Source organism: Caloenas nicobarica, chromosome Z (genome assembly GCF_036013445.1).
Source record: "Caloenas nicobarica isolate bCalNic1 chromosome Z, bCalNic1.hap1, whole genome shotgun sequence".
Classification (NCBI taxonomy): domain Eukaryota; kingdom Metazoa; phylum Chordata; class Aves; order Columbiformes; family Columbidae; genus Caloenas; species Caloenas nicobarica.
The window spans coordinates 41,385,552-41,402,161 of NC_088284.1; the positions used below are offsets into that span (position 1 = coordinate 41,385,552).

The following is a 16,610-nucleotide window of genomic DNA, read 5'->3' on the forward strand; positions in this document are numbered from 1 at the left end:
GAACACACTGAGAATTAAGAGATCTGCAGTAAAATATTTTGAGATGTAAATTAATATTGTATCCAGAAAACACCTTGTGGAAATTATGAAGCTATATTACTTGTTGACAGAAGTAAGTACAGGCATTGAAGAAAATGGAGGAATTTGAAATAATATGGAATAATGAAATTGCAAAATATTACTATCACCAAGAGGGATTTCTCTAAATTGATTCTACAATGAACACTCTTCAAAAGAAGCAGAGAAAGCAATTTCTTGCTATCCAGTCAGTGAATCCCACTAGTTTAAACACTGCCCACTGCAAAGCCTACTTACAAATGGGACTGCAGCCTCTCTGTGCACAAATGTATTATCATTATGAACCCTTCCCACAAACCTTGTATTTATGGACAGCTTAGAGACAAGAGAATTATTACTAGCTGGGGTTTAACAGGAAACACCAGGTTTATGTAGAATTCCTCAAGCAACATTTTTTTAAACTTGACATTCTGATAACCAAATAAAATAACATTTGTGATTATAAGTGTGTTAACAGATTATTAAAAATAAACCTCTTATTATACTGCACACTGCTTCTGGTTACAAAAAGAGGCAGTAAAAGATTGAAAAAAAAAAAATTAGAATTCAAGCTATTTTCAGGCTAAGGCTATACAGATGGCAGATACTTCTGGAACCCTTAGTGGTTATCAGAAAGAACCACTTCTCGCCGTGTCCCAGACATACCACTCCAAGTATCTTTAAAAATTTTGATTGAATTTAGCAAAGTCATTTATCATACAAAAATGGGTATATAAACATATTGCTCAACTGCATCAAAGCATCAAGAAATGAAATGCACATTAAATTGTCAAGTATACTTAATACACAGAAAAATGTCAATGTTCAGATTGAACACGTTTGTGCTTTCCCAAACACACAAAAATATTATAGTGCAGTTTGTGTGCTATGAAAGGTATATAAATAGTACCCTTCCAATAACATAAAGTAGGAAATGCAAGATTAATGCTATATAAAAATAAAACATTATACTATGATTGTTATCTCTCTCTTAGCCTTTTTTCCCCTTACTATAACCCATATGGTTATCCTAAACAGGATGACAAAAAACTCAGAAGTATGACAGCTAGCATAATATATTTACAGTTTATGTTGTTGATATTTATATGGTTCCCATCCACTAGACATAATAAAAATATTATAGGAGATTCCTAGATACGTCAGGTGCTTACTTCCACATCCTCTTTTCTCCCTTGCCCTGTACACAAGAACTTCACATTAAAGGCACAATACCTTTGGGTAGCCTGGTGGGTGGAGCATTTCTTGCCCAGGCATACAAAATGTTAGATTTGTCTTTGCATGTTCCTTTATCACAGTCCCTAAAAATATGAAGACAGAAAACAAACAGAAATAGAGTTTAATACATTTTTTTAACTCTAAAATCAGAAAAGGGCAGGTGAATTACATGCAAAACCACGAAGATGTTTTTGGATGTATTTTGATTAAACACAGTTCTTTTAATGTATATTGCTTTCCCAAGTATCATCAGACTCTCCTTCTCACTTTTTTTTTCTCCCTCTGCCTTAAGATAGTGTTACACAAACAGGGTCAAAACCACAGACACTTCTGATAGTCCTTGCCAGCCTAGTAGCCAGTGATTAAAACAAACAAACAAAAAAACCCCCACAAAACCCCACAACTTTTGTGAGAATGAACCACATGAAAATTTCTAGCACTTTTAGCTCAAGTGCCACAAAACCACAATGGCTACCACATTTACACAGAGGGACAGGACTCATGCACAAAGCAGAAAAAAGCCCACAAGTCATCAAAGCTTTAAGTCAAAATTGATAACTAAAATTCGTTTAAAAATCATTCACAAAAAAAGGTGACCAGAAGCTGTATAAGAACCAACAGGTAGGAAGCACTCATGCTCATCCCTGTACTTAACACAAGTTCAGTAGTTCAGTGCTTTAAGTTAAAAGAAGTGCTTACCATGTCACAGACCACAGGTTAAAAAGAAGTTAAAAGTTAAGTGCTTACCTTAAAAGTTAAGTGCTTACCTTAAAAGAAGTGCTTACCATGTCACAGACCACAAAAAAAAACAGGTCACAAATACTTAGAATAACTGAGAACTCTAGGGTTGTCCCTAGCCTCTGCGGCTAACACCTTCCAGGTGACAGTACAGGTGGAGTGCGAAAGACTCCCAAGGACTGTTAAGCTCTAGATACCTGAATCTGCAAGAACTGAGAAACTCAGGGCACAGACACTACTGTTTCTGTAAAAGGCCAATCAAACACAGTTGTACAGACAGCACGATGTAACTGGAGTACATCCAAGAGGGCACTTATGTGGGTGTAGACTACAGGATGATATGCATGGATAAAAAAACAAGGGACACTGAGGAGCTTTCCAATCACATACCTAGAAGCCACTTCTCCCTCTCAATCCTCTGTTAGGGAAAAAGGTTATTTACAGGGTGTATTTGTGCCTTCTTCAGTGGCAAAGCATCGTGGCACTGAGCACAGAGCATAGAAGTCATTGCATGAGTGCAGTATACACGGGCATGACTTTTAGAAAGCCTCAACCTGAAACTGTTCAGACTACATCAACTGATACAAGCCAGATGCAACAAAGTTCGATACCTATGCCAAGGTTTCAGTCCAAAACAACACGGTACAGCCCATTCTCTGTATGTTACCGCTGGTAAAATGAGATCTTGGAAAATATTTGTACACATAAAGCATAGTGTCAGTCACCTTAAATACTGGAGAAAATAGAATCCACAGTGTGATGAAGAGTACAAACGCATACAGACCAGGACTTATAGCAGATGCAGGGTCAGTAACGTTTCTGTTGAAGATGCCTGAGCGATATGTACCACCTCTCAGAACAAATGACAGTGATTCTTTCCAGGCTGCTCTCCCTGGCATAACCAGTTTGTCTGGCATGTAGGGAAAACCACCTCTGCAGGTCATTATGTGTTTCTGTGATCTCAGAGAGCCTTACTGCAACATGGGTGTTGTGTTTTCTTCTGACAGAAAGCATTGCCATAATCATCAGACTACCAAGACAGAAGGGAACATGCCACCTCTTCCTCTTTATTAATTTTGCTCATAACACCTATTTCTAGACCTTCACAAGCACTAGTTTGGTCATCTCCCCCTTCAAACATGCCCCAATGAACAAGCAAAATTTATTTCAGGATAAGTGAAATGTTTCATGATTAACAATTCATACAGCTGCAGGTAAAAGCTGCACAGGTTTCAGCTGCTACAATCTGAAAAAAACAAAAGACTTCAGGCATCTAATCAGGTATTGAGCTGCACAGTTCGGAAATGTGTTGAAGAGATTGATTAGGGGGAACAACAACAGAAACCACAAGCAATCACAGCTTCACCACCACACCCTGGGCCACCTAGCCTTTCTTTAAACCACAGTATTTTTTAGGACCACATTAGCTAGGTTAAAAAAACCTATGTAGGCTGTTTCAATCTTTCCTCCTGAGACACTGGCCAATGGAGGAAGAAGACTGCAGGAGAGAAAGATGAAATACACACATTACTCTTTAATTTTGCTTAAAAAATGCTCAACTGTCTCATTTAGCCATCAACACTGATCTTGAAATACCAAGTTTTACAGAAGAAAAAAAAACAACCCAGAGGAGATTATGAAGAAGAGTTAAGATAACTGACATACAGATTTAAAAGGAGGAAGCTAGTAAAGAAGTATACATTTACAAACAAATTAAAAAAACCAAATCACTGAAATTCATAGGTTCTTTACATTCAAAATATCATGAGATTCTGAATAGAATGAGTAGCACAGAAATGGACTTCAACTGCATACTATCCAGTATTGTACTAACAACTTATTTTGACTCCAGTCAAAATTGAGGTGGGTGTGGAGGAGTGGAGGGCATAGAAACAGAGATTACTGTCTGCTTCTTGGGTCTTTGTTTTATTGCAAACTCTCCCGGACTTTCCAAATGCATTCTCCTCAATCTTGGGTAAGCTCAGGACCTGGTTTTTTGGGTTTTCAGGGGTTTTTTTAATGACACTGGGGTTTGATTGATTACCTAGACTGAAAGCAACATATTTAATTATGTCAGCAAGACCAGTATTTGGCTATTCTTTTAGGATATTTTCATTGCTTAGGAAAACAAATAACTTTTAAAAAATGTCTTTCTCTATTATACTCTATTATACTCCCTGAATCTAACCAAGACTTGTAACAAAGGACAACTGAGGTGACCGAATAAGAAAAATTATTATTTTCAGCTCTTGAGTTGAACGGTGCAGAACATTCTGGGGCAATGACAACAGTAAGAAACGGCACATAGAAACTTAAGTGTTCTTACTGTTCTTACTCTCCCCCAAGCACTGAAGTACAAGTGTTTCACTGAACCAGACTTGACATCTTTTGCAACCTTTACTGAACTATTGATGTCATAAGCTTCCAAAACCATGCTTGCTTTTTAATTGAAGCAGCTAATCTGATGGCGCAGTTACTGGGTGGTGATCTACAACATGTACTTATTCATTTGTTTAGATTAGATAATGATTTAAAGTTGCCTCACCTGACCTCTAAAAAAAGGTTAGGTCTATGAATCATCTCATTCATGAGAGCTCATTTCAGCATCAGGTTTGACGCAGTGCAAGATCTGTCTTGCCAGGAGACTCAGAAGTTCTGAATAATTCATCATTTTCTTTTAAATCATTCAAGTGTATTCTTGATTAACTATGGAGAACCTGAACTTCTGATGAATCAGCTCAGGCATGCTACTTCGATTTCAACATGGGTTATCAGCTCAGGCAAAACTTCTTGTCATAGTGGCTGAAACATTTTTATCGCCAATTATGATCAACAAACAGAAGCAGCTACACCTTTTTTTTGCTGCACTGGGCAAAACCTGAGCAAATGAGCACTAGGAGCCTACTTTATTTTTGTGGAAAGACCTGGGTATTTCAAGAAGGGAGAAATACCTGTGCACTTCTTTAGCATTTGTTCAGATAAAGATTCTACCATGTTGCAGCAAAGGTGTTACTCTGCAGAGCCAGCACAGGTCCTGTACTGTTAGACAGCCTTTCAGAAGGCCAGGTACATTTGCACGAATAGCACCAATTCACTGGAAAAGCCAGAGGGCTGAAGTATGTTATTGATTTCTTCTTCCTTCCAAATTTTTGTATTTTACAAAAGAATTGCGACACTGGAAAAGGTTTATGTGAAAGCAATTAACACAAGAAAAGCTAAGTACAATAACAAAAGCAAGTTGCAATTCTTACCAGTAATTTTCAGTAGAAGAAGGTTCATTACATCCAAAGAGTAACATATGATGGACAGTGTCCATGCTGGCATGAGGCTTAAAGTCAACTGAAAAACAAAATGAAAAAATAAATAAGCTATCCTTACTCTCACCATAAGTTACATAAGGAAGAACATTTTGTGCCATTTTTTGCTCTGTAATACACTAGAAACAAGGAATGTATATCCCCACTCATTTATTTACCTTCTGCATTCCACTTACAAGTTTTCCTTAAATTCCCATTCAACGTGCTGTCTCGCAAGCAAAAACACCATAAACCACTTATTTATTACAAAAAAGGAATTCCAAGTTCCCACTCAAAATTGCTCTATTTTTCCCCAGAAGTTAAATATGACACTTAGCAAACATATGAATGCATCCCAAACCACAACATTTTACTGTAACCAGTCTAAAGTCAATCTAGCTTCAAAATTCATACTTGTGATTTAATACTTTCCTGCTTTTCTTGTACTTCATCATCAAAAACATGAACAAACAGTAAGTTACAGCTGAGAGCAAGTAACATCTTATGCATCAGTTAAAGTGATATCTTCTTCCAGTATTCCATGTGGTTTACATTTTTGCTACAACTTTCTTGGGACAATAGTTCGAAGAGGGGATTATAATTTATTCTCACTAACATGTCAAACCCTTTGGAATGGAAAACAAGATTTGTTTAAAGTCAACAAAATCTCATTGACCAAATATTTCTCATTATTCACAACTTAGACTAATGCAAATGTTCAATACTCAAATGTCTGTTCTTTATCCCATGTCATAAACAAAACACTGGTTTTGTTTCTCAAATATTTGTGATCCTGTTTAGTATAGGAAAAAGGTTACCAGTGTCACACTGTTGTAACATTGACCATGAAAGTACAATGATGGCATTTCTAGCAATGAAGCAAACTACATTGGATGACTTGCTTTATTACTACTGAAATGATGTCAGATGCAAGGCTTGCAATGGAATTTTTTTCATATAAGATAGAGAAGGACCTTGGAGGGTTTTTAAGGTTATCCTCCAGAAGAAATTCCAAAATTGAGTCACTCCTTCCCTTACACAAACATAGACACCAAGAAACCTTCAAGTAAGTGTCTTTTAGCTCTTGTACGAGTCTTATAATAACCAGATGGTGAAGCTGCAAGCCACTGAAATGCTGTTCTGCTCCCAAAGTTTGCAGATTTATCTACACTCTGAACTCAGTATTTTAACATGTGGCTAAGGCAGCGTTCCTGAAGTGAATGATGATGTGGATTATTGTCCCAGTTTCGTGAAGGAAAAAAAAAAATCAAATAGATTTTAACCCTATTTTTGGAGCTCAGGTTTGTTGTGACAAGTGAGGAAAACCAGCCCAAAGTAAAGGCATTCAAGTCAAATTCTAGCTTGAACACATAAGGCATGCAGTCAGATTGTAAGGAAATGAGCATGCCAGAGTTTAGGGCTCGGTTTGGGAAGTAAGAGGTGCACCCACGTGCCCTGGGAAGGTACTTTTGAGTACCACATATGAATTCAGAAGTGCTAAACTTGCCAGCATGATGAAAGTGCATAGACTACAATTAAAATGCAGTACCTGTCACTACCAAAGGCTTAAGAAATAGCAACCAAAAGCATTATATTCCTAGTTGACAGCTTCCACATTTTAAAACAACAAAAAGAAGATTACTCAGTAAATATTTTTATACAAGGAGAAGTGTAAAAAATTATTACTAAAATAAAAGTAACATTTTTGGTACATATATATATATATCTGAATAAAGTCTGACCTACTTTCCTGACCAAGTACAACTTTGAATTATGAACTCCAGGAGAAACAGGAATGAAGAGAACATGACATCAATTTCATTTTAACAATATCTAGTTAACTTATGTATTTAAAAAATTCATTTCTAAGAAGTTCATCTTTACAAATAACAATTCAATTATATAAAGTTGATATACTTTTTTAAAAAGTTGTCTTTTCCATAATATAATTAACTTTAAAGAGATTTATGAACATATCAGTGTCCAGTTTGGCAGATTAGGAAGACATTAGAAGCCTTCAATACAGTGAAGTCATCAGTACTTGGCAATAGGGAAGTTTATATATGCCATACTAGACTAACAATCTACAGTGTCTCAGAGTCATGTATGGACAAAAAGTAATAAATCATCTAATTATTTCAATTTGTGTTGCTGAACGCCAAAGGCTCCATTTCATTTCCACAACACAATCTGACAGATAGGGACATACCACGAGTCAACAAGAAAAAGACACTGGTCACTCATGTGAATGAATGTAAGGAGGTGAAGATGATGGTCAAATTTCTTGGCTGAGTGGCTTGCTGTCAAAGTCAATTCTTATAAATGTCTGTAGAGCACCCCTCAGTTATTGCTACAGCTCAGTAGTCAAAACCTGATTTTTATCAATGACTGCACCATTAAAGACTGAATCTAGTTTATGGTTTGGGTACTTATTAATAAACATTAATCAAACATGAGGCAGAATAAGACCACAATATATTTTAAAAATGTAACTAGAAGGAGATTTTATTGAAAAACTACATATTAATCTCACATTTTGTTTCACAGGAGCAAAAGCTATGTTCCTAACATTAACCTAAATGTAAATCAACCAACCCCACAAACAAACAAACATTCCCTGTACCATCCTTTGTCAGCATTTACAGACCTTTGGGACAGAAAAACAACTGGTTCAAACATAAATCTCTGCCTTGACAGTCTGAACCTCCACTAAAGAATATAATACAGGAAACTAACAGCATCTGCAAAAATACCTCCAAGGCAAAACTTGCTCTACTCCTCCTTGTAGCTGGTAGTATTTCATTATTAAGTTTGATCAGCTCATTCTTTTGATAGTGTCTGAGAACAGACTCTGAACAAGTTGGTGAATCCTGGTACAGTATCCTTCCAGCTTTGCCGTACAACCTCATACCCTTTGTCCCTGTGCAAGCATGACTCATTTTAAATCTTTAGGAATAGAGCCAAGCTGAAGTCTGAATTCAAAGACCTTAAACACCAATTTAGTGAAAAATATTGAAAAAAAACTTACTGAAAATATTGTCTACTAACTAACAAATGTAGTACTGCCTGCATACAGTAATAAAAAAGTTCTCTCTTCCAAGGCCGTTATCTTTCACCAATATGCAACAAATTTATGCTGCTGCAGTTTATCATAGAATCATTCCAGTTGGAAAACACCCTCAAGACCATCGAGTCCACCATAACCTAATTCTGGCACTAAACCATGTTCCTAAGAAGGTCATCTAGATATCTTTTAAACATCTCCAGGGATGGTGACTCCACCACTTCCCTGGGCAGCCTGTTCCAATGCTTCACAATTCTTTCTGTGAAGAACTCTTCCCTAATATCCAGTCTGAACCTCCCCTGCTACAACTTGAGACCATTTCCTCTTGTCCTATCTCTTGCTACTTGGGAGAAGAGACCAATACCCTCCATGCTACAACCTCCTTTCAGGTAGTTGTAGACAGCGGTAAGGTCTCCCCTCAGCCTCCTTTTCTCCAGGCTAAACAGCCCCAGATCCCTCAGGTGCTCCTCATAAGACTTGTGCTCCAGACCCCTGACCAGCTTCATCACCCTCCTCTGCACTCTCTCCAGCACCTCAATGTCTTTTTTATGATGAGGGGCCCAAAACTGAACACAGTATTCGAGGTGGGGCCTCACCAGTGCAGAGTACAGCAGCACAATCACTTCTCTAGTCCTGCTGGTCACACTGTTTCTGATTCAAGTCAGGATGCTGTTGGCCCTTTTGGCCACCGGGACACACAGCTGCCTCATGTTCAGCCGGCTGTCAGCCAACACCCTCAGATCCCTCTCTGCCAAGCAGCTTTCCAGCCACTCTTCCCCAAGCCTGTAGTGTTGGATGGCGCTGTTGTGACCCAAGTGCAGGACCCAGCACTTGGTCTTGTTAAACCTCATACAATTGACCTCAGCCCATCAATCCAGCCTGTCCAGATCCCTGTGTATGGCCTTCCTACCCTCCAGCAGATCAACACTCTCACCCAATTTGGTGTTGTCTGCAAACTGACTGATGGTGCCCTTGATCTCCTCATCCAGATCATTGATAAAGATATTACACAGTTTCTGTAAATAAAACCTCCTCTTCCACATTGTCTTGCAGGCAGGAGGAAAAGCGGTCAAAAATAGGAAAGCAAAGAAAAAAAGTAATAAACAAGTGATTCTTGGTCAAAGTGTAAGGACATTTGTCATAAGAATGTCCTTTTCAAGTGTAAACAAAAAAAAAATGAACACACCACAGAAAGGAGAAGGCCTTTATTCGGCAGCGTTATGTATAAATAAATCGAACTGGAGATAAAACATGTATAATAGGTTCTGGTCTCGGCTTTACCACTGCACTCTCTCGAAACCCAAGTTATTGTATTCACACCACCTTACGTTGAAGCGCTTCAGAGTACACACTGTCTCCTCAATACATCACTGCACAGCAATCCTGAGTGACAGCTCATATGTTGTTTTTTAGATGCTTCTATCACAGAGTAAAACATTAATTAATGAAAGTTAATTACATCATTTATTGGCAATGCAACGATGGCGGATTCTGCTTAAACCATAAAAATGTAGACGCTATGCTTTTAAAAACAAGTATTTCGTTCTCTGTATGTCAATCTTCTATGCTGATTTAAGCAACATAAAATAAATGCATACAAATAAATTAATAATTAGCTTCACAACACTTCACAGTATTTAGAAATATTTTAGGAAAAAGTCCACCTAGCATCTTGTTTCTTAGATGATGACACCTATTGTAAAAATCTCTTTCCTGAGAATAAGATTTAATTTGCTATTCAGGTATTACACAAGATAGGTCAGTTTGCATTCTTTCTGTTTTTTACAACTGGATTACATTTGAGTCTAGTATTTCCGAGGATCAGGTAACTTCTGTTGATTGTGAAGACTCCAAACTGACAAATCTTTTCCACTGAAAAGGCTTCTGAGTGACTTTACTGCAGTGAGATGGAACCAATCACAAGGTTAAGACTGACTACGTGCCTATTCATTTTGGTGGAACGGACTAAGAAAAAAAAAACCAGTAATTTTGTTTTATTCTCAAAGCTTTCAAATATAAGAGGTTGAGAGGTTGTAGGCAATGCTATCACGGGAAAACTTTATAGTCACAGAATGAGTTTGGGTTGGGGTTTTGTTTGTGTATGGGGTTTTGTTTGTTTGTTTATTTTAAATTTGCTCATCAAGTTCCTCTCACCCTTCAAAGCTGCACCTGACAACTAGAATGGTTTCTTTGCCCAGAAAATGGGTTGCCTTGCATGACTCGCACTGAGACTTTGTATAAATACCACTTTTAAGCAACCTCTTTTAGTAGGTCCTTTTAGACATATACACCACTGAAAGAAGTTTATGTGGCTTTAACACATGTAAACACCAAATGACAGAACTAAATGTGCAGCAATCTAATAAAGAATTGAACTATGTAATTTTGCAACTCAGTGAAGCACTACATAAAAATTGCTTGAGCAGCAGGTTAGTAGTATGCCTTTCTGTGAATCGCTTGAAAGCAGAAGAGTCTATTGCACACTGCGCACACAGCAAGTATAGTTTACCGGACAATAAACACTCTCTTTTATGCTTATTTTTCTCTCTGGGGTCAAAGACAGGGCCAAAATGTCAGGTCAGGTTCTGACTTCTTTACAAAACAGATATACAAAAAAAGCACTGAAGAAAGTGGACTAATTTTTTTTTAGTTACTATAATACAACATGGAAATCTGAACAAAATATTCTATATCTGAAGGATTTCTGCAAGGAAATCTATATGGAACAATAATATTGTAATACACTACAACAAAAACTACATAGGACTCCCACCATATTTACAGTAAATGCAGCTATCCTAAAATGCAACAAAAAAGTAAAGGAAGAAAAATATAGACATTTTAACTTCTCATTGTTTTCTTTTGTTTCAGTTTATAGCATGATCTGATAGTGAAACAATCTTCAGCCAAACCAGCAAGCCTTCTGTCTGCCTGAACAACTGTATGTTCCCAAGCAAGGCAAAATTAAATTAAAAGTACCTCACAGACCTTCTGAACAGATGGTGTTGTTTTGCTGATCTATATGATCTCAGCATTTATATACTGTCACAGTATTTCCTGCTATTTGTTTGCCATGTTATTCATGCCATGACACTAAGGAAAAAAAAAAAAAAAAGAGGGGAGAGGGTTTGGTTGTTTTCTTGTTTAGTTGGTTTTGGGTTTTTGTTGTTGTTTTGGTTTATGTTTTTATTTTCACCCCAGACAAGTATAATAAAATCTTAATGCAGCCAACACTGACTGTAAGTATAAAGGATTTACAGCCTGTACCAGCAGGTAAATAAACAGTCTGCTCCGTGGACCAGAACTAAGTATCTGGCCAGAGACAGAAAGCCAATACTGTACAAATGGGATTGTTTGGTACTGACTGCCAGAGGCATCTGCATGCAGCTCCTTAACCACTGTTACTCATGAATCTCTCCCAGATACAATTCGTTATCTTGACTAAGTTGCGCTCTCTAGTTTGTTCCTCCATTAGCCATGATGAATGCGTTTTGGAAACTGATAGCCAAAGATTAAGTCAATATGAGTTAAAGGAAAAAAAAGGAAATGCTGAGGTTCTTCAAAATGGCTTGCTTATGTTCTTCCAGTCAAGAAATACTCACCCACATAAGCTTCATCATCCACCGGGAGGGGTACTGACATGCAGAAGTAAGTATCAGACTATTAAAAGACAAAAGAACAGAAATTACCTTCGAATCGGGAATACTTACAAAGAAAAGAACAGAAATAAGCATCAAAATTCTGTACACCTTCTGAAGATTAATAGGGCAATACTGAACAAATTAATATATAAAAAACTATATACTTATAAACCTTAGCACTGAATTTATTTGGAGGGGTTAACAAACACCACCCTGTCCCTCCCCAGTAAAAATTTGAGGCAGTAACAGTACTCTCTTGATGTCCAAATAAACAGCATGAATAAATGAGTGTGCTACATAAAGTGAAAAGAATTATTGAGCTTCGGATTCATTGTGTTCTTGGAATGCACTACCTTTCTCAGTATTTATAAACTTACTATAATCTAAGAACCAAGGTGCTTGTGTGGAAGGGAAGGTGCTGCTCTGCTCTCTCTGGTGACCAGTGACAGGACACGAGGAAATGGAATGAAGCTGGATCAGGCGGAGTTTAGATTGGACATTATGAAATGGTTCTTGACTGACAGGGTGGCCACTCACTGGAACAAGCTCCCTAGGCAAGCACTCACAGCACCAAGCCTGTCAGAGTTCAAGATGTCTCTGGAGAATGCTCTTAGTCATATTGTTTAACATAAGGAAGTCCTGCGAGGAGCAGGGTGTTAGACTTGATGATCCTTACAGGAACCTTCCAACTTCAGATATTCTGTGATTCTATAACTTCATAGCTAAATAGATTTCCGTCTATAGCAGTATTTCACTCTATTCCAAATTTATATAACTGTACCAAAACGTTTTAAAATGCTGTTCCATTGTAGCAGCAATCATAGAAATACATTTATTTTTTATTCATGCACTTAATTCTGTTACGATCATGCACCTAATTGTGTTATGATCAATGAAAAAATTTTTCCCTGGACAATCTATCAAAACTATATGTCCTTTAAAACAAAGAAAAAGAACACAATCAATTAAAATGAAGCAATTTGATATGTGATTTTCTTGCTTAAACATTGTAAAGGCCTAAAATTTTCCTGGAACAATTGGATGAAAAATTTGGACAAGAGAGAGTAGGCTTAAAACTTACCAAGAATGTCCTCTTCATGATGCTACAGTTGCCTTTGTTGCCTAAAAGACTTTTGATTTGAGTTTAAAATGCTCAGCACGTAAGCCTTGGTAGTATTTCCGGATTAAAATATGAGCCAATTGACATGCAAACACAGGAAACTCAGAGCAATGGCCACAAAAAAATTCCAGGTTTTCCATCTACGAGCACATTAGATAACTACGAAAGAACTTGCAATATAAAACAAAGTCCTTGAGAATAGTAAAACCTAAAAAAGGCAATCCTGTTGAAAGGAATGCTCTTACTTTGTATGTCAAAAAAAGAGTCAGTAAATCATTGGAACAGCACAAAATTGTATTTTCAAATGCACGTGAATTACACAAACAAAAAATGAAATCAGTCCTATCTTTGTCAGCTAGATGAAGGGCAGGTCCTACGAAAGCATCATCTAGAAAAAAACACCACCTTCTTTGCACTGAGATATTTAGCCAAAGATGTAGGATATCTAGATTACTATTGCAAGACATAAATTCATTGTCATGTTTTATTTAGATGTAACAGAGATTAGGCTACAAGGTCAGAAATGTGGGTATTGGGTTGATAGCTACACTACTAACTATTTTAAACCTATTCTTCCATCTTTTAAGGCTGTTCAAGAAAGTAAAGATGTCAGCTACTGGAGTTTCACTACATCCAAAAACTCAATCTGACAGGACTTTCACTTTCATAAGGACTGCACTAAACAGATGAAGATAAAATTCTTGCTATGGAAAACATCAAATCTAACTTAAAAGAAGACACTGCAAATAGGTGTAAACAAATAAATGTAACAGAGACAGAAGGACAGGTACAATGACAAAGCAGTGATGTGCACAGAGAAGAAGCCATTTTGGGTCTTTTTGCTAGAAGAGGGAAGGACGAACAAAGGTCAGCTGATACAACTGACAAGAATGCCTTTGTGCACTCTAGTTATATGCATTTACATAGGAACATATTAAATCCTTGTAGAAATTGAAAAAGAAATATTCTACATTTTCTACTTAAACTGGGTTCAGAAGTAAATTTCTTTTAAAAACCCCTTCATTTAGAACCTTATACCCAAACTTTGAAAGTCAATGGCAGCAAGGTTTTACATTGTAGTAGAAAGAAACAGTAGATTCTTTGTCTTTCAAGATGAATTTAGAAACAGTGTGGACTAAAAATAAGGAAAACACATTTTTTCAAAGTATCACTTACCCAATTAAGAATAAATTAGTTAAGAACAGAGTATTAGGATTTATCACAGATGCAATGGCTGAGATTTTATTACATGTGCCATAACATCTACTAAGATTATTAGAAACCTAGATATACTAATATTTCTGGCTCTTTCTTTTTACAATCAAAGACTGTTAACTGGAAAGTACAGATTAAAACGGTATTGTGCCACTCATTTATGTGAGCTGTTGCAGAACTCAGTCATGCCTCTCTGACTCAGCGTTACAACACAAGTAAGCAACTGTCCTGGTTAAGCATCTTTTTTCCATGTTCTTTGTCACAGAATCACAGAATGGTTGTGGTTGGAAGGGCCCTCTGGAGATCATCTCGTCCAACCCACCTGCTAAGGCAGGTTCACCCAGAGCAAATTGCACAGGAATGTGTCCAGGCGGGTTTTGAATGTCTCCAGAGGAGACTCCACAGCCTCTCTCGGCAGCCTGTTCCAGTGCTCTGGCACCCTCAAAGCAAAGAAGTTTCTCCTCACATTCAAGTGGAACCTCCTACACTTCAGTCTGTGCCCGTTGCCACTCCTCCTATTGTTGGGCACCACTAAAAAGAGTCTGGTCTTCTTGACACCCACCCTTGGGATATTCTTAAGTATGGATAAGACCCCCTCTCAGGCTTCTCCAGGCTGAACAGACCCAGCTCTCTCAGTCTCTCCTCATAAGAAAGATGCTCCAGACCCCTAATCATTTCCATAGCCTGCCGCTGGACTCCCTCCGGTAATTCCTTGTCCTTCTCTTGTCATCTTACTTTCCTTCTCTTGTCATCTGTTTTCAATGCTGATGTAACATTGTAAGTTTAGAGGCATGCTCTTAGGTAATGTGATGTGCCTTTAGGATTTTAATTCTAAAATAGAGCAAAGTTTTTCAAGAGAGAAAAACAAACAAATAAAAAACTAAACAAAAAAACCTGAGACCAACCACTCTGAAGAACAAAGAGGGTGGAGGGGCAAGGAGCAGAAAGGGATTATTCAAAGTTTTTTACTTCTTATCTGTTTGTTATTGTTTATATCACCTTACACTAGTCATCATCAGATTGTTCACCAAAGTAATCTGAAGCCACTCTGTGTTACTGGCCAAGTAAAGATGCTTACCCTGCATTCTCAATAACGCTTTCACAAAGTAGCCTTCAATTTGCTTAATAGTATCGGGTAATGTATCTGAAATTTCAGTTTTCAAAATGTGCTAATCCCGTCCTTTCTTGGAAGATAAAACATACTGCTTCCCGTCTAAACAGTAAGTCCTAACATACTATAAATTTACTGTGCAGAGGGATAATTTCCTTATAATTATCTTAAATATAAAGAATTATTTCAGAACTGATAAAGCCCTTCAGTCTTCCTCTCCACAGCTCTTAGATGTCCTCCGCCCTTCAGCAGCACACCAAAACTACTCTTCACGTTACATATTATTTGCATTTTTCCCTACTGTGCAACTGGAATGATTATTGAGAAAAAACAGAGTACTGAAGTACTGCAGATACTGTTTCCCCCACTATTCAAAAGCACCAATGAATGGAAACCACATTTATTAACCAAGCTGGAAAACAATTCTACCTCAACAATTTCCAGATTTGTACTGCCCGAATACATACTTCAGTGTCCCCGTTCATATGGAGCACTCAGAACGGTTTCACATGAATGTTTACATTTGGCACTTGTGACAAAACAATGCACAACTCAGGGGTAGACCTGCACAGTTAGTGCACTCCTAAGCTGCGTAAGGGGTCAGTTCTCATCGAGTCACTCATGGGGCAGCTGTAGCTACAGAACATAAGGCAACTTTTCCCCCTACAGTCCTCTAAAGTCACTAACAGCCTAGTAGCTCATTGGAAAAAAAAAATGCAGGGGTTTTGGCTACCTTTCCCACCATCTTGACAATATGAGTTACACATGAGTTTAATTTTAGGTAACAAACCTACCAATACAAGGACAAGTTAAATTTGGCTTCAGCCATCTGCAAATCATTCCAGCAAAAATTATACCACCTTCACCATTATAAGGTGCTACCTATGCAGATGTTACAAAATCATCTGGGGTTTCTTTCCTCTCCTCCTCCTGTTTGGAAACATGTAAATATTTCCTCTCTGAACCAGGTACATATTTCAGAGAGTTTAAGCTGTATCTTAGCTGCATGCCCCTACATTAGGGGAATTCAATGTTTCCTGCATTAATCATTCCAAAACGACAATGTGAATGCTCATAACATAGGTACCACCTTACTGGTAGTACCAAAAATTCTTTTCAGTTACAGGGAATA

The 16,610-nt window shown here is 37.5% G+C and overlaps 1 protein-coding gene across 15 annotated transcripts in view; it reads right to left on the minus strand.

Annotated features, from left to right (window-relative positions):
- Positions 1 to 16,610, minus strand: part of PAM (peptidylglycine alpha-amidating monooxygenase) — a 146,328-nt gene that overhangs the window by 53,970 nt on the left and 75,748 nt on the right. For all 15 annotated transcript variants that reach the window (XM_065655531.1, XM_065655530.1, XM_065655528.1 and 12 more), the window contains exons 4-6: positions 11,994 to 12,051; positions 5,283 to 5,370; positions 1,291 to 1,376 (exon numbers count right to left, since the gene is read on the minus strand). In XM_065655531.1, the coding sequence (XP_065511603.1) occupies positions 1,291 to 1,376; positions 5,283 to 5,370; positions 11,994 to 12,051 (232 nt within the window). The remainder of the gene's footprint in view (positions 1 to 1,290; positions 1,377 to 5,282; positions 5,371 to 11,993; positions 12,052 to 16,610) is intronic.